This window comes from Heterocephalus glaber, unplaced genomic scaffold, assembly GCF_053883595.1.
Source record: "Heterocephalus glaber isolate CG9 unplaced genomic scaffold, H.glaber_assembly_v1.0 deba00001729, whole genome shotgun sequence".
Classification (NCBI taxonomy): Eukaryota; Metazoa; Chordata; class Mammalia; order Rodentia; family Bathyergidae; genus Heterocephalus; species Heterocephalus glaber.
Genome location: NW_028258440.1, coordinates 5,672,758 through 5,691,199, shown reverse-complemented (window position 1 = coordinate 5,691,199; position 18,442 = coordinate 5,672,758). Strand labels below are relative to the sequence as shown.

General features: G+C 52.0%; 1 protein-coding gene across 1 annotated transcript; it reads right to left on the bottom strand.

Annotated features, from left to right (window-relative positions):
* Positions 1-9,439: 9,439 nt before the first annotated feature.
* Positions 9,440-18,130, bottom strand: Apln (apelin). Its single transcript, XM_004860036.4, has 3 exons — positions 17,998-18,130; positions 12,298-12,469; positions 9,440-11,564 (listed from the first exon to the last, which is right to left on the bottom strand). Exons 1-2 carry the CDS (start codon positions 18,062-18,064, stop codon positions 12,303-12,305), a joined length of 234 nt encoding a protein of 77 aa, XP_004860093.1. The 5' UTR covers positions 18,065-18,130; the 3' UTR covers positions 9,440-11,564; positions 12,298-12,302.
* Positions 18,131-18,442: the final 312 nt, after the last annotated feature.

Genomic DNA, 18,442 nt, shown 5'->3' with positions numbered 1-18,442 from the left:
AATGAACTCTCAGGAAATTAAGGCTGGCAGGAAAGGAGGTTGTGAACCTGTACTTCATTCACTTGCCCGCTCATTTATTTGTTCATTTGGCATTTAGGGAGCACCTGGTGGTACAGCAGGCGCTACTACACTCTGGGCTCTAACTGGAGGAAACAGTCCCTACTCAGCCACTCTCCTCAACTGCAAAGAACAGCAAGGTGGAGGGAACCATTTTGCTTCCTACTTGAATCTCCATTTGGTGAAAATGGTGTCACAAGAGTGAGATCAGGTCTCTATGTGTCAGGGGGTGCAAGGAGAATTCTTGTTTTCTGTAGCCTCCTATTTTTAGCCTATTTCCTGCTTGAGTCTTCTGGAAACTTAGATCTTTGTATGATCTGAATCACCAAAGGCTTGGCCAGACATGCCAGGAGATTCTAGCAGCCACAGCTGTGTGAGATCCGAATGGGCTACCTCGGAGAGTAATGAGCTCCCCCATCAGAGGAGGTGTGTGAACAGAAGCAAAACAATTGCTTGATGAGGCTTGTGTAGAGACTATTAGAGTACAGTGATTAACACCACAGGTTCTAGAGCCAGACAAGCTATAACTCTTGGCCCAGTTGACTACCTTTGTGATGTTTGGCAGTTAAGTTTACTGAGCCTTGCTTTCCTCATCTGCAAAATAGGGATGATAAGAGCTTCTACCTCATGAGGCTGTTGTGGGGATGAACTGAGTGTAATATATGTAAAGAACTTAGAATAGTACCTAGCATATAAGTGCTCAATAAATGTTGGCTTATATTATCTAATGACAGTTAACTGAAATCCCTACCTAGCTTGGGATACTATTTGACTATTGGTTACAAGTCTCTCTGTACACTCTGGGGATAAAAATTGGATTGGGGGGGGGGCTCGGGACAGACCAAGGATGGGCTGCAGGCAGTACTTTAGAGCTGTCAGTGCCCCCACTTGCACCTTTCCAGCAATGGTTTTCTTTTCTGAGTGCTTATGGATTCAGCATCTCAGTTGAGCCTAAAGATGCCAGCAAGAGGTACAATGACCACCCTTGTGTTGTAGATAAGGGAAGTGTAGTGAAGATGGGAACAGTGACCCAGCTAGCAAGTGGCAGAAGTGGGATGGATGCTTCCCTTCTCTCATACCACTTTATCCATTTCCAGGGCCACCCTATGGGGAGGACAGCACCCGGGAGGGGCCAAGTCATGGAGTGGGCAGAGGAGCCGTGCCTAGTGACGTTAACTTTGGAAAGCTGCTCCCCACTCTTCGTATTTCTGCAAGGAAGAGCCAAGGCCGAAGCTGAGAGGGTAGTGCAGGGTATTTCCTAGAAGTGTTTCGGGTGTGGCTGTTGTTCTCCACCCATGGGCAAAGGACAAGGCCAGGGCTGAGGATGAGCTCTTACTTGAAGCTGATTACTGGAAGCTGAACTTGGCTCCTCCAGAGCTCCCATCCCTCTGAGCTCACTTGGAAAGCTTTCCCTTTGGTTAAAGGCCAAAGAGGTCATTACACTCTGATGTGACATTTCTGTTCCTAACCTCAAGTATTTTACTGATGGCTCCTGGCATCATCAAGGGATTTGGCTTGCTGTGACTATGAAGGTGGGCTAGTGTTTTCATGCCATGTGCAGCAGCAGCAAAAAGGGTTGTCAGAAGAACAAAACCTTTCTGTTAGACTAGAGAAAAGAGTAATTCTCTGACTCATGGCCTTCTGAAGCTCTGGATTAAAATAATATATGTGTTATCTGGGAGTGTGGGAAATCGACACGGCGGCGTCTTTCAAATTCTTTGATAAGCAATGTGGCACAGAGGCATCGACTAATTGGAATGTGCTGGCCAGAAACACCTGGCAAGGCTCACCAGCGCAGACAGAGGGAAAGAGCAGCCTTGGGTTTGCACCTCAGCTGGAGGCTGTGCCCAACAGCACATGCTGGAAGTAGATGTGCTTGTTGCCTCCAGAAGCCACGCAATTACCCACAGAAGCTGCAGGGGCACAGGAAGTCCACCCTCTGTGGGGAAGACTGGTGGGAACATGGAGTTTGCGGAAGAAAGACCTCCTTGGGAGAGTCTATGTCAGTCCGTCATGTAAGGATACCAAGGAGACCCACTGCTGCTCTTTGCCACCACAAACTTCACCCCTGTACCTGTGGGTGGCAACATCTCTCTCTGCCTCACCCACACTCCATCCACAAGCACAGTTAGTTTGCACACAGACTAATACCGTCCATTGCAGGTGTAAATACACGCTTAGCCACTCGGGGTTCGCCTCAGGCACACCGGGAGCTTGGTGCTGGGTGGAAATCACTGCAGTTCCAGGACTCGGCCTGCAGAGGGCAGCCTCTCATGCCGCACTGGATTTCAATGGTGACTAAACTGGCTTGGGAGACAGGAAGGCTGAGAGACTGCATGCAATAAGAGGGAACTTTTCAATTATCCGGCCATCCTGTAAACTGGCTCAGGTGTACGCAGCCACAGACTCGTGTGAGTGGCGAGCCTCGGACCCTTTGGAGCAGCTGGTGAAATTGACAGAGCATTCCGGAGAGAATGTCTTAGCTACCGAAGTGCACCCTGCTGCTCAGTCTAGAGCCAGGAAGTGAACGGGCCAACTTGCAGGAATTAATAGAGTCTTGCACTGGGCAAGTCACAGACTCTGTCTGGGCATGCTTCCTCATCTATGAAAGGGTTTAGGAATAACTCACGGACTGGGGATGTAGCTCAGTGATTGCCTAGCATGCCCAGGGCCCTGGGTTCAATCGCCGATACTGTAGTAATAATAATAACAATAATAATTCGTGTCTACTCCTTCCCTCCTGTTGCTTGGATGCCAGCCCTGTGCTCTGTGCACAAGGACCATCCTCTTCCTGCTTACCCTCTACTCACCGCTGAAGTCTCAGCTCCCATTTCTCTTGCAGGGAGTCTTCTCTGACCCTCACTCCCTAACTAGCTGGTGTTGGTAGTGAGAAACAGCCAAGAAGGCCAGAGTTCTTGCCACGGCTCCTGGTCAGACATTTGTTGTGATTTTTGAATAATATTTGTCTCCCTCTCCAGGTCATAAGGAATGTAGTATGTAGTCAACGCTCAGTAAGTATTTGGTGAATGTTGAGAAAAGAATTTGTCTCTGTCTTTCTCTCCTTCCCTCCCTCTCCTTCTCTCTCCCTTCCTTTCTTCCTTCTTTCTTTCATGCTGGGGCTGAAATACCCATAGCCTCATGCATGATAAGCATACACTCTACCACTGAGCTACATCCCCCAGCCTGAGAAAGGAATTTCCATAGCTCTTCACAGATTGCAAAGCACTTTGACCTGCACACTTTGGTGATCTTTGTGAGCACCTGCTGAAGGTGGCAGTTTTTCTCTGTTTCACACACTCGTGGTCTATGACACTCTTTATTGTACCAGACATTCTGACTTCAGAAATTTCAGTCACTATAAACCTACAAAGGAGCCGATGACTATTACTTCTACCTTAGAAACAATAAAATTCCAGCAAGGGAAAGTGATTGGCCCAGGCTTGGTACGTGGAGGAGCCAGGATTTGATTTTTATTTGTTTATTGGTTTTCCTTTCCTTTTCTTTTTCTTTTTTCTTCTTCTTTTTTTTTTTTTTTTGAAACAGGGTCTCACTATATAGTACAGGCTGCCTTTGAACTTACTGTAGCCCAGGCTGGCCTTGAACTCATGATGCTCCTGTGGGGTAGGATTACAAATATGCACTATCCCTAGTTTAAGAGCCAGGATTTTTAAGTCTGCACACACATGCTGGAAGGCCTGAGCAGTGCCACTTTAATCATGTCATGCCAGGACAGGTACGCTTGGCAAATGCAAGGGCTTTGGCATTGAGCTGGGGGATGGGAGGAGCAAACCTACGTTCCAGTCCTGGTCTCTCCTGCCAGGTGCCTTTGGGGCTAGGAGAGCATCTGGTAAGGCTTCATGGTGGAGGCAGCCTTGGCTGGCACTTGAAGGACTGGAAAACTGGGGAGGAGGCAGAGAAACAGGGAAGGAAGTTCTGGGAGAATAGAGGGGCATCAGCCAATGTACAGGCTCAGGGCATGGGGAGCAAGGCCAGGGTGATGGGTGAAAGAACAGAGGACGCTATGGCAGCAACAGGCAGCAAGGGCTGTCACAACCACACACCTTCTTCCACTGGAGCACCCAGACGCAAGATGAGGAGCCAGCCTTCTCCTCTGCTCCTCTTCCACGGTCCTCACACACGGAAGCCATTTCTCTTGCAGACTGTCCAGAGCATGGAACACCATGGGTACGGGCCTGCACAAAAGGCCTTTGTTGCACTTGAATTCTGAAAGTTTGGGCATAGGTTGAAGGAGTATGGTTCCTTTGGAAACTTGCCCAAACACTGGGAGCAAAAACTGGACAGGCCATTTTGGAGTGGGGCTGGGGGTGGGGAGGGCTGCAGAGCCTAGAGTGGCGCTGGGGGAGAGCCAGATGATGAGGTGCTAGAGATGGAGGCTGGGCAGTGAGACCGCTCCCCCAGCCCTCTCTGGGCCTCACTTACCCTCCCTTTCTTCCCACATCCCTCACACTGAGGAGGTGGGAGTTCCCAAAGGAGGCCAGAGGAGCTCTAGGCTGTGAGAAAGTCTGGGAGCCTAGAGAGAAGGAGGATGAACTCCCCCATAACACATGCCGGGGCCAGCATCCCCTGTCCCCATGCTGGCCTAGCTGAAAAGACAGGTCCCCTCTTCCCCACAGCCCCACAGATACAGCTGTCCTGTGCCCTGGGACTGCAGATGGCAGAGAAAAGCCCTTTCCCTCCAGCTGAGGGGACTGCAGCCCCGGAGGGAAGGCCTGCTCTTCCCACAGTGACCTTGCCTGCCTTCGGGGCAATGCCACGTGGTTCTCCACACTCCCATGCACATGCTACAGAAGATCCTTAGACTAACAACTTAGCTGCTCAGTCCCTCAGTTTCCTCTGCTATAAAAGGGAGCGGCAGTGGAGACAGTGAAAGCAGCTGAAGCTTTTTGCACAGTGATTGGCACATGAGAAGCCCTCTGTATGACTTTGCTAGTATTACATAGCTACGTCTCCTTCAATAAGTCACTCTCCTTTTTCTGAGTCCCACCTTCTTCATCTGTAAAAATAAAGGGACTTGAGGTATGACCTCCCAGACTCCTGTCAGCTCTGATCTTGTAGAATTCTTTATGTCCAAAGTAGAGAGAAGAAAGGCGGTTGCCCTGTGAAAATTGATGAGGGGGAACTGCGACCCCCAAATGATTAACTGATCTGCCTGGAAACATAGAGCCAGTTACTAGCAAAGCTAGGGCTGGGACTAAAGCTCTGAACTTGGACTTTCATGCCACTGGGCTAGCTCAACTGTGACCTGTCGCTCCTTGAACATTCAGGAAGATCAGAAAGCACAATGGGAGAAGTACGAAATGCAGGTTCCAACAGCCTCTGGTGTCAAGGGGGCTGGTACAGACCCACATAACCCTGCAGTGGCCTTACTTGCTGGCTGAGGTTCCCGTTTTCCTGCCGTGCATCCATTTCTTCCAGAGCTTCTCCCTATAGGTCCCTGTGGCAGGCCCTGAACTCCCTCAAAAGGGCAAACTGAAGCATTCCACTGTTTGCTGGGACCCCAACAAAGCCCTGTTCATCAGCAGGTGCTTTGTACTTACCTCCCACACACACTCAGTGTGGCCTGGGCAGATAGGAACCTGAGGCTCAGAAGGGCTAAGGAAAGTCCTTGCCAGGCTGCCCTGCAAACCTGGGTAGAAGCAGATTCAGGACTAGAAGCCAGGTTTCTGGGCCTTGGCCTTGTGTAGAAAGGAATCTCAAGTGCCTGGTTAAGTCTCCTGAGCAGGAGTCTTAACTCCAAAACTTCAGACAAGGGTCCCCAGATAAGGAGTTAATGATAGGTGCTTAACACCTCTGGAGAGAGAATTTTCCTAGGCTGCTGCCCAGGCGAAAGCTGCCATGAAGGAGAATGTGGCAGGACCAATCTGCTCCTGTGAAGGCCTTATGTGTTGCTTAGGCGACTGGAAGTTTCCAGTGACCGAGGCACACTCAGCCTACGGAAGCAGACCCCTTACAGGAGCAGGATGGCTCCCCACGCTGAGGCCAGACCAGGCTTGGGGCTTAGCACCCCGATGAGCAGCTCTGCATTCGAGCAAGTGAATCGACCTCCCAGAGCCTATTCCACCATCTTGGAGATAGTGATGGCTGCTGTTTGCTTCTCGGGCTAGAGTGAGGCTTAGTGGGGATAATAATAGCTCCCACTTAGTGAACTGGACTATGGGCCAGGCGCTGTGCCAAACACTCACTTTGCCTGCATCATGGTGTTCAGTCCTGACCACAGCTCCATAAAGCAGGCAGCAGCATCCTGCCCAGTGAGGAGACATGGGCTCATCCGGGCCGAGGTCCTGCTTCAGGACCACACAGATGAGTAAATGCATCAGGATTTGAACACTCATCTGACTCCAGACTTCCTCTTCTGCTGAAAACACTTTGCTAGGACCTGGTGCAGAGGCCATACCATAACTTGTTTATTAAATATCCTTGACTCTAGACCTTGCTGTACAATATAAGCCTTCCCTTCAGGTCATGGGCAAAGGTTCAAGGACTGAGTTGAAGGGCTTACTGAAGCTTCATTTGAGACCCGGTTGGGCAAACTATGACCTGCCACCTGTCTTCATAAAGTTGTGTTGGAACACAGCCATGCCCACTGTCTATGGTGTCTTTGCACCAGAACAGCAGAGCAGATGGAACAGAGAATACATACCCCCTACCCCGCCAAAAGTAGAAAATACTGCCAGGCATGGAGGCACACACCTGTAATCCCAGCTATTCAGGAAGCTGAGGCAGGAGGTTTACAAATTGGAGACCAGCCTGAGCAACTTAGCAAGACCCTATCTTAAAATAAAATATTAAGAAAAGGGCTGGGGTTGTAGCTCAGTGGTAAGGGTGCCCCGGGGTTCAATTGTCAATACGGAACAAGACAAAACAAAACAAAACCCCTCTGCCCCTTAACTGAAAAGAGTTTGCTGACCTGATTTGAAACATTCAAGGAAGTGCCCCAGATGCAGCTCTGGCCTTTGATTAAAGTCCAGGGCAGCAATGAGGCGAGTGTCTTGCCAGGCTTCCTCTCCAAGCACTGGACACTGTGGAGGGAAAAGTGGCTTTTCAGAGGAGCACTGGCAAGGATTTCCTTTTGGGGGTTCCCAAGAAATGCTGGCTGACTCAGCAGCCTTTCTTGGGCCAGGAGAGGAAGGTTTTGAATAAGTCTTTTCTGCCGTCTTCGGCAGTTAGTTGGCGCAGGTTCACTCTGGTCAGAACGAAACCTTGTTTTGAGAAATTTCAGCTGATTAACCTATAGGGCTGAAAAATGGAATTATATAAGCACCTCAAAACAGTGGCTCAGGCCAGGTCCTATGGCTTCCTCGGTTTCAGAAGAGGAACCACCTGGGGACCCAAGTCAGCCAGGGCTCATGGGAGAGGCTTCAAGGCAGTGATGGCTCATTTGACACCATACCTGGGGGCTTGAAAAGCTGTGCGTGGTCTGTCTGTTTGACATTATAATCTCTGTCATTTCGGAGGCTGCCTAATTTCCAGATGGATTTAAAGCAGTGTTGTTTTTCAGGTTCTCTACCCCTATCCTTCAACTTCTCTGTCCAGGACCTCTTGTCTAGAAACAATCAGTTAAGTGAACCCCTCCTGCTTTTAATATAGCTCTGCATTTGACAAACTGCTCCATACTGATTCTATTGTATTTATTTGGTCAAATCAAGACATCTCCAAAGGGTAGCAACCTCCACGTGCTGCTCTCTTTGGGTTTGGCATCTATTTATTTTTACTCCTTCCCCTCATCCCCTGCCCCAAGGAGGTCAAGCTTGTGTCCACCCCCTAGTATCCATTTGACTCCACACGCCCCATGGACTCTGGTGGCTGCTCCTCCTTCCTCATCCACCCCTCCACAGCACTAAATCCCCCTACCCAATGTTTTCAGGCCATCTAGGGCCAGTGTTATTCACTCAGCCTCCATTTTCTGTCCCCAAACCCACCAGGCTGTCTTGTTTCCCAAATTTCTACTGCACTTGTTGAGAAAACCAAACACATTTTGTACTTAATGTTTCTCTCTAAGGTTAAGGGACCTTTTGTACTACTGTAGAGTTCACATCCTAGAATTTGAGGATGAGATTCTAGATTCACTCACAAGCTGCGAGACCTTGAGCAACTTGCTTCTCCTCTCTTAGATTCTTTGCTCGACTGTAAAATGGGGATTGTGGTCTTCGTGGCCCAGTTGTTAGAATGATAGAATGAGTTAATATTTTTAAAGGACTGTAAACTGTTAAAGGCCAGCACATTTATAGGTTAGTATTAAGTTTTACTGCCCCTCCACCACCCCTTTCTCCATAGTTTCAAGTGAAATTAGAGCTTTGGGAGTGATTAGGGAGCTAGCAGACCAATGAGCAGAAAGCCAGCCCACCCAAAACCTCTGCCTAAATCCAGTTCCTCTGATGACTAGTTTGCCTAAAAGTCGAACTAGTAATTTGAAAATAAGGCGTTCTATGCCAGTTTTCCTAAGAGGCACTTCCAATATAATGTCATATTTTAAAATCACTATGTCACAATTTGCAGCATTTTGTCAATGAGATGGTTTTGTATGCTTATGGGTGACTATTTCTATTTTATCTCCTATTGAACATTTTATTACTTTTAGCAAGTTTGTCTGAAGACACTTTCTTTAAAATTGAATATTTCAAGCAATAAACACTTGTCGTCTATAGAATTCCCCACAAGATTTATCGAATGCACCCATTTTGATCACTCCTATCTCCTTCTCAATGGGTTTTGCTCTGCACTGTCTATGCCTGCGTGCACCTAATGGGTTTATTAACCAAATTAGCATGTGCCCAATGTTCCCTTCTGTTCTGTGAGTTACTGACATTTTGACAACAAGCATGAAGAAGTGAGACAGATGGGGCAGACTTGCATCGAACTCCTTGCATTTTATTTTTCAGGCTATCTCATTCATTAAGCAACTCCACTTTGTGAAATAAACGATGGTACATACAAAGCCATTACCAAATGTATTTATTGCTAAAAACGAGATTTTTCAAGAAAGGCAAACTGGCTAAAAAGTCCTGAAAGTGTTTGAAGTAGAAGACGCCCACCGAGACTACAAAGTAACTTTTAGTAGAAATCCTATCTTTAACCAGCATGTTCTTAAATAAATTGCTTTTTTAAAAACCCTTTCAATGATACTGCCATAAAAATTAAGACATTCAAACAGATGCCGAAAGGCTTAAAAATGGGCTGAATTTTATTTGAACAGGTCACTAAGCTTAAAGGTTCCAGTTTGAGGCCAGTTGGCCTAGAACCGATTTGGGATGCAGGCACTTACCTCCCTGCACATGCAATCTGTGGGCACAGAGACAGCCATGGCCCTCGGGGGAAAAGAATCCCCCTCCTGAATGTGACCTCCAAGAGTAAGGGCAAACTGTCAGCTTTTAACTCTTTATTATAAAGACATATTTACACAGAACAATCTTTACAAACACAGTGAACACAATTATGGGGGAGGGACAACTTCTTAATGAAAAGGGCCTTAATATCTTTGTATAAATTAGTAGAAGAATCATACACAACCACTTTAAATAAGACAACACCCTTGACCCACCCACTACCCTCCTCTGCCATGTCCCCATCTTTCCCAGCCATCATCCCTCTTCTGTCCTTTTCCCCATGGGGCTGGCCATGGCTACAGGTCATGGCAGGCTGCTGAGGCATGGGATGCAGAAAGGAGGAAGAGAAGGAAGGTGGTCAGGTCCCTGGTGGGGCTACCAGTGGCAGAGAAGACTTTCTTTCTCTGGACACTGACCAGCCCCACTCCATGCCCAGTTGGGTTGGAGGCTATGCCCAGCGCAGCTTCCCAGGGTGGGCCTTGAGGTGGCAGCAGTAGCAGCAGTAGCAGCAGCAGGAGCAGTGGCAGAGGGGAAGGAAAAGACTGAGTGGGAGGCGTAGGCAAACACTGGGGTTACTGTGGGACTTGGGGGCCCTGACTCCCCCTGCCCTCATGCATACATAGGGGGGCATCAGGCTTCTGTTTTCCCTTTTTTTTCTCCTGGGAGGCCAGTGAGAAGGAAGGCTGCTCAGGTAAAAGCCAAGAGGGTCCACCTTCAGAGGAAGCCATGGAAGGGCCCTCATGAAAGACAGGGCCTCCTGGCAAGGGGTGCTACCCCACCTGCACATCCTCCTATCTCTCTTTATTCCTTCTCCCCTTCCTTTCCTCCCTTCTTCTCCACGCTCTGCCCTCTGACCCCACCAGGAAAGGCCACTAGGAAGGACGGTCCAATCCACACAAAGCAGAGGCTATTGAGTTGACTATTTAAGGCTGCCTCTGGCTCCAGACAGGCAGTGTTGGGGTCTGAATAGTAGTCTCAGGCCCTGAGCTGCCCTGTTAAAGTACTCCAGGGCCAGGAGTACTGCTGGCCGTTTATGGAACCTTCCATCCTATGGAGAGCAGGGAGGTGGGAGCAACTCTGTCTCCCCACAATGGTGCAGTTCACAGCCAACTTGCTTCTCCCTGCCCTCCCAGCCACTCTACCATAACCCCAGCAAAAGGCACTTCATGTGTTTTGAGAAGACATCATCAAGAGGGCCAAGGGTATCATAAAGTGGGGCTTTGGAGACCAGGTCCCCATTCTAGCTCTGCAGTGACCCTGAGTAAATCACTCCCCTCTCCAGGCCTCTGCTGTCACCGACTTTTGCATAAGGAGGCTGAGCTAAGTGATCTCCAAGGGTCCTTTCAGCTCTGATATTCTATGAGTCTTGGCAAAAACAACCCTCCTGCCCAGCTTTTACTCTTGGGAGAGTACAGAGCCAGGCCAGGCCCAGCATCCTCCCCTCTTGACTCAGAACTTGAACTACCGTAGCTGCTGAGGTGGGGCAGGGGTTAGGAGACTCAGTGTGACAAAGTACTTCCTGAGCTCCTCTCACTCACCTCTTCCTTCACTGGACCAGACACGGGCATGAAGAGGAGGCCACAGTGCTATCCTTCCTCCTCCAGTGCTTCAACCCCCTTCACCAGGGCACAATGTGCACTACTCTGATGCCCCCCGATGCACCCTCTTTGGATCCCCACACCCTCCCTTCTAATTAGAATCTCTCCTTGTGCACCTCTGGATTCCTCTCTGGAGGCCAAGTGAGGGATTCACTGACAAGAAAGCAAGGATCTGCAGGAGCCCATTGAGGAATGGAGTGCTTTCCACCCAGATCCCAGGGCAGATACAGGAGAGAGGTCAAGTGGAGGGTGGAGGCATCAGCTAGGGTCGGTGGAGGCAGGGCGTATGGCGGCCCAGGAGAGGCTGGGTGTCCAAAGTCAGTCCAGGGAGAGGCCAGGAAGATGGGCTCCATGGATCCTTATGAGAGAAATGGAATCATCCGAATTCGGGGCGGGACCACGCCATTAGACGAAGCTGGTGGGTGAGAAGAGCCAGGACCATCAGGAGCTAGAACAGGCGTGAGACAAGAGCTGACTGGATGTGAGGGTTCCAGAGAAGCAGACGGATCTGTGGAGTGCTGGGAACCACAGTGCACTGGCACCTGGTTGCGGGGGGGGGTCAGTCCTAATGAGACAAAAATGACAAGAGAGAAGTCAAGGACACATCCTAGGTCAAAGAAACCCCTCCGGGAAAGAGAGAAAATAGCCTTCATCCTACCCCCACCCCTAACCCTGAAGCTGACCCTAAAGCCCAAGGCCCTGAGTTGGTGTCCCTCTGGGCCAGCTGCAGTGGAGCTGCAGCAGGCCTGGACTCAGGCGCAGGTGGAGGCGCTGCTCTCTCCTCTCTGTAGCCACCTTTCACACTTCTCTCCTTCCCCAGCTCTGGAGGAGCACAGCCACAGCTTTCCTCCTGCCCTCGGCCTGGTAGCCCCATGACTCTCTGCCTCTTTCTCTCTTGCCCCTGGAGCTGGTGAGGTTCCGCAGTGGACACCTGTGGGCACACCCTGGGCACCCTCCCCAGTCAAGGCCCCCCAAATTTCCGGAACTCTTCAACAGGCCAGCCTGCCCAACCCCAGGCAGCAGGAGGGAGGGGAGACAGCACTGAGCTGTTGGGGAGTTGGGAGGTCCACCCCTGGTGTTGAGCCCTTCTCTAGGCCTCAGTCTCCCCTCTGTGAAACAAAAGCGCTAGATGAGTGCTCTACAAGCTCCCTGGCAGCTCTAAGGCCCTAGGTGTGTGTGGTGCCAGGACTGCTTGCTGCAAGTGTCTGGCCAGTGATGAGTGGCAGAGCACAAGCTTCTAGGCTGTCCCTCCCCCTGCACTTTAGCACTGCCTGCTGCCCAGGGGCTCCAATAGGTACCTGCTTCAGAAAGGCATGGGGCCCTTATGGGAGAGGCGGGGCCGTTGGCGGCGGAACTTCCTCCGGCCTCCCTGCCAGGGCCCTGGTCCATTCCTTGAAGCCCTGGGCTGCACCAGATAGCGAATGCTGCCTTGCTCCAGCCCCTTCCCTTCAGGAGGCTGCATCAGGGGCACTGCAGGAAGGAAAAGACCTGTTAGCCAGGAAGGGTGATGAAAACAGTCGGAGGGCCGGGAGGGGACATTTCCCCATGAGGTGGCACTCCTTGTACCTTTTCTTTTGTTTTCTTTTTCACCCTGATGAAAACTATGGCAATTATACACAGGCCTGGAGCAAGGAGAACCCACTACTTAGATCTTGCCGTTGAAGTAGCTGATTTTTGCCCTTTTGACAGTTAAAACATGTTTCTGACAGGCACACCCACAGGTTCTTTCTTTGGAACACTGTTGGGGGTGCACTTCGGGGCATTAAGTCTGTACTTGGCTGGGATGCAGGAGGCAGTAACCCCCATGGCACCCATGCAACTGGCGTACTTCAAACATTTCACACTTACAACATTACAATGGCTCCCCCTCTGTGGACCCATCACCCAGATTCCATAGCTATGCAGATGGAGCCACATATGCTTCATTATCCGTTTTCTTTTTGCTTGACTGCGGCTTTCTAAAGCAAATCATGAACATCATGTCAATGTACTCCTATGCACTTCAATAGGCAGAGTACCCACTTTTGACTACTAGAGATCTCATACCTCCCCCGTAGGTATCCCATCAGCAGTCAGGAATCTCTCAAGCTTGCTCCTGAGGTCTTCCTGGGAGTGTGGCTGGAGTGTCTGACTCAGCCTGCTTTGTGCTTGATTATACTCAGCCTATGACCTGATGTAGAGGCTATTAAATATTGCATGAATGAATGAGTGAGTGAATGAGCAGTGTGTCTGTGCATCAGGATAGGGATGAGATGTGCAGTTGCTCTGCCTCCCATCCTTCCCAGATCACACCTCTCATCCTGCGTTTGATGTGATTCCACTCCAACCCCAGGTGGCTTTTACTCTTCTGAGGCTCCTCTCTGCATCTACTTACATCTGCCTTACAGTAGAAGTCTCTTCATGCCAGCCTAAGCCCTGACAATGAAATCCAAGTGGTGATAGGTACACTTGGGTGTGATAAGGAAGAAGGGGCACTTGGCAAATTTCACAGAGCCTGCAGTCCAGCAAGAGAAGCTGAGCTGGCACCTGGAGGCAGGCAGTGTGGGGAGATGAAATGGTGCTGGAAAAGAGGTAGATGTGCAATGTCCAGTTTGGGGCTGGCCTGCAGAAATGTGGCATCGGAACCTAGTGATAATGAGTACCAGTCTCTCTTCTCTCACACCATCCAATCTGCCTTCAGCTATGTCCCTGGCCCTGGAGCCTCATGGCCATCCATCCAGGAATCCCCACCACTAGCTCACAGTTTCCATACAGCCTCCCATTGGCTGCTCCTCCCTCCCCCTCCCCTGCCTCCAATACCCTCACGCTCTGGTTCCTTCCATGGCTCTTGTGAGTTCTCCACTCCTTGCACACAATTTGCAGGCGTTTAGCCTCCTCTTGGGCCAAAAGTGGGCGAGGTGTGTCCTTGGGGCCCCCTTTGCCCAGCTCCAGGGCCTGCTGTTCTTTCTCCCCACTCACACCCAGACACGCACACTCCCCCTGCACACGCATATGCTCTAACCCTGCACTCTCTTTTCCTTCTTCTTCATGAAGAACCACCAGGCCCATTAGGACGCTATGATTTACTGAGTTCATTTGGTTAACTTAGCCACACTACGGTGCTGATGGTCAGGGTGAAGTCATGTGTCAACTGAGCATCTAAACGTGTAACTTACAAGAATTAAAACAACAATTGTCTTAGCAGTTTGGAGCAGGATGGACGGACAGGTCAAGGAGGCTGCTTCTGCCTGACTGATCTAGAGCTCCCCTCTGGCTGCGATCTGTGGAGGGGCTGGGGCTGGGGAAGAAGAGGGAAGGACCTTCATTAAGTTCCCAACCCAGCTTCTGCACCTCACGCCCTGGGTTTTAGTGTCCCTCAAGGTTTATCCTGTGTACTGAAGGTGGATCTGAATGATGCTGATGCTGACAAGGAGTCAATACCAGAGACACACTGGGTGTAAAATTGTAGGAACTATGCTGAGCATGTGGCCAGGAATAGGGGGAGGTCCCTAAGGGCCTTGAAAAGTGAAGCCTTGGATCTCATGTCCATGCCTTCAACTACTGGGGGTGGGGGCACAATGGCTCCTCGGGCATGGAGAAAAGAGGCCCAGCACTAGGAAGGGGAGAGTGTCATCCTCATGTGCTCGTATCCAAGCCTGTGTCTGTGGCAGTCAGGAAGGGAGGGCTGGAGGAAGGGCTCTATGGTCAAGAGCCAGGATGAGGAACAGGGATGGTGGCTTAAACTTTGGCCAGGAAGATGTCTAGACTAGGCCTCCAGCGAAGAGCCACCCTGAGCTCACTGAGTACCAGCCAGACCCTGGACAGCAGCCACCCAGAAACCTCTGGCCTCTTGCACCCATTGACTAGGGGCCTCATTGTCCTCATCGAGGGAACTCTGCAGGCTTCTCCTGCTCCCTGCACCCATCACCCACCTGTTTCCTACTTTCGGTGCTGAGTCTGGCTCAATGTCAGATAAGCTGACACCTGAAACCCTGGCTTTCTCCTGTCCAAAGGGACAAATTAGAGGCTGTTGATTCTCATCACAGGAGAGGTCCTTGCTGTACAAAAGCACTCCCTTTTAGCAATGGGGGCCATCCCCAGGGCATTTCAGCATTTCCCCCCAACTAATTTGCTGCTTAAAGGGAGGCAGGAGCCAGTAGCCCAAGAAGCTCAAGCCTAGAGGGACTGGAGTCATTGCCCACTGAAACGCCTTCAACAATGAAGCAACGGCATCTCCATGCTGTACCCCAGTGGAGATGCCCCCCAGTGGGAGGGGGAGAACTAGATTTGTTCTTCATGAATCTTGAACTCCAGCCCTGCCAACACACAGAGGTGCGTACATGTGACTTTTCAGGAACATGCCACACTCACCAGGAATGGTACACCTGTTTTCCCTCTCACAGTCTGGCCTGTCTTGTGGTTGCTTTAAAAGCCCACACTTGTGCTCTGGCGAGACCCTGGCAATGCCCCTTCCACCATTCTGTGGCACTGCATGTGTCTCTGGGATGAGGCACCTTTCCTTTGTCTGCTCAGCATTCTGCCCCACTGGCCTTCTCCAGGGCCCTGCGCTATCACCTGGTACCAGCTTTGCTGTCCTGGATACGAGGCTCTGGTAGCCTGGGCCTCCTCTTGACTTCCTTTAGTCCTGTGCCGATGAAGGCCTAGCTCAGGTTACATGAGTGCTTAGCACTTAAGACAGGGATGGAGTGGAGATGCCCCCCTCCACTGTGGGAAGGGTACAATAGACTGTCCTCACACTGCCACTGGGACTCCATGCAGGAGAGGAGAAGGAGAGGTGCCCAAAGACCAAGGGACACTTGGCCCAGGCCCAGCATCTCTTAGACTCAGAAGAGCAAAGTGTATCCCAGGTCAGGAGGTGGGCGTGGGGTGGGGAGTGGAGAGTGAGCCTTCCCTGTTAGGAAAGAATGTGGGGAGAGCAGAAAGCATGCATTTCAGTCTTGGAACTCTGGTGTCCCTGGCTGGGCAGAGTGTGCAAGTCTGGGCCAAGGACAAAGTAGTTCTGGGGCCCCTGTTTCTAAGAAAGAATGGAAGGCAAGAGAAGCAGGATAGGACATGTGTACCTGGACCCTTGTATAGTGGTCACCTCCAGGGAGGTGTCCTCCTTGGCTCCAGGAAAGGTCAGAAGGCAGAAACACAGTGGAGGCTTTGGAAGTTTCTAGCAATAGGCTTAACCAAAAAATGCGAGGGTGATGAATGTACCAAATTGGGGTGTACAGATGATCTAATGAAAAAGGGTGAATTAAAGCAAGAAGTGGCAGGGTCTGGGCCAGAAGCTCACAGCATTCTGGCAGCCTGACCAACTTAATTCCCTTGAATCTAGCTCTCTGCTTTACTAGTACTGCCCCAATGGCTGGACCCCCAGAGGGTTCCCATGCTGTCTGTTGGCCAAGAGTCTTCCAGTAGCCTCTGGAGGAGCACCGGATATGCAGGTCTTCCTCATGGACACTCTGCACCCACTCTTTTTATTCCCTGAAGGTGCCACCGTGGACTATTTGCCTGTAGTGCCAATTGTGCAAGTGTCTTGTCTCGCCAACTACACTGGCTCCTGGGGAATAGGTCCCAGTGGTGTCTACTTGTATCTTTTGCTCCCTTCCTGCCACGGCCTGCCTGGCAGGAGTTTCTGAGGAGAAAGCCTGCTCCCTTCCTCCTAAGTAGGCAGCTGGCTCAGCGCTGGGGTCTTGAACAGGGGCTCAGGAGACAGCTACCTGGAGGCAAGAGGTGCTAGAAGGTAGGCAGCACTCCGGGCACAGAGGCAGTGGCCAAGAACAAGGGCAGAGAAAGGAGATGGCCTACAAAGAGTCCGGCAGCATTGGCAGCCTCCGAGGCTCCTGGACTGCAGGCCATCCTCCTGCTGTGCAGGATTGGGGACCAAGTACAGGGCTCTTCCTCTAGGAAACTTGCTGCCTTGCCCTCTTTGTCCCTTGGCTTTCACTTCCCTGTGACTTCAGCTCGGGCACTGGCATTAGTCCACCTGGTCTTAACCTTCTCCTTCTGTGGTGCCAGGCAGGCAACAGTGACAGCCAGATCACAGGACTGTGGGGGCTGGCGGCCCCAGGAGACACTGACGCACAGAGGGCAGGCAGTGTGGAGCATGGCTGGGAATCAGGCTTGGGGCAGGCAAGGGAGCACAAGTGCCAAGTAATACCAGGTGGGGGGGTCAGGTGGGGGCCGAAAGACTCCCCTCACCTGAGCGGCATGGAGGTGTCAGATCAGGGGCCCACCTTCCTGGTTTGGTGCCTGAGACAGGGAGATGAAGGTGAAGTCTGCCTGTGCCTGGGGCAGAGTGGAGGCTGCAGCCAGGATGTGAAAGACCAAGGGCCTGGGGTGGGATGGAGGCTCTGGGCAGGGCCTCCTGTGCAGAAGCAGAGGAGGAGTCCGGCAGAAGGACCGGCCTGACCCAGCCTGGGGGAGGCTGCCTCTGCTCCCTTCCAGGCTGAAAGGAGAACAGCTGGGATCCATGCTGCCACTGCCGCTGCCCCTGCCTATCCAACAAGTGTCCCATCTGCATGTTGGCACATCATCCCCTGGACCAGCCAGAGGCCCCTAGCTTCCAGGAGCAGCAGACCTTCAACGTGAGGGAGAGCTCAGCTCACGCAGCTCAGCTCCGTTCCCTCCATTGATCCGTGAGGGGAGCAGGGCATGCTCCAACCCCCCACCACTTGGGATGCAGAGTGCGGGGCACCGGGTACATGCCTGTGGCCCTGAGCGCCTCGGACTGTACGGGGCAGTCAGGAGGGGCAAGGCCCCTGGCTGGTGATGGCAGAGGCCCTGCGGAACCTCCCACAACCTTTCTCGGAAGAAGCGGTCCCCGGCCGCCCCTTAGCCCGCGGTGCCCTGTCAATCTGCTGCCGGCGCGTGGCTGCTCCTGCAGGGCTCGCGCCGAGCTCCCTGGGAGGCGGGGAGAGCGCAAGCAGGGCGGAGGGAACAGAGCGCGCTGGCTGCAGCCGCCGCCGGAGAGCCACAGGGAAGCACGGGCGAGCGGGAGGGCGCGCACTCACCTCCACACACCACAGTCAAGGAGAGCCAGAGCAGCAGCAGCGCCTGCACGCAGAGCCGCAGATTCATGCTGCTCCTGGAACCGCTGCGGGCCCTTAAGAGCCGGTGGGAGGGCGGAGAGGCCGGGAGCCCCAGGCAAAGAAAGGCGCAAGCCGCGGCGGGCGCGTGCGGGCGGGAAGCAAGAGTGTGTGCACCCCACCCGCTCGGCCTGCTGCCTGCAGCCCGCCCGCCGGCTGGCCGCCTCCGCTCTCCTGCAGCGTCTTTCTGCCTCCACTGGGCAGTGCAGCGAAGCTGGCCTCAGAGGCTCTGGGGGCAGTGACGAGCTCTTTTCAGGCGACTGACTTTGCTCGGCCACAGCTCCAACTGCGCGTGGCCTGGGCTGCCAGCGAGAATGCTCCCCGCTCACTCCACGGGCTGCATTTTGTAGCTTGTGGCTTGGCCGAGAGC

What these genes read in the sequence shown, in the direction of transcription:
- Apln (XM_004860036.4), bottom strand. Translation starts at nt 18,064, where the DNA reads ATGAATCTGCGGCTCTGCGTGCAGGCGCTGCTGCTGCTCTGGCTCTCC. An exon ending in CTTGACTGTGGTGTGTGGAG is followed by an intron (nt 12,470 to 17,997) that starts GTGAGTGCGCGC and finishes TCCTTCCTGCAG; the next exon opens with TGCCCCTGATGCAGCCTCCT.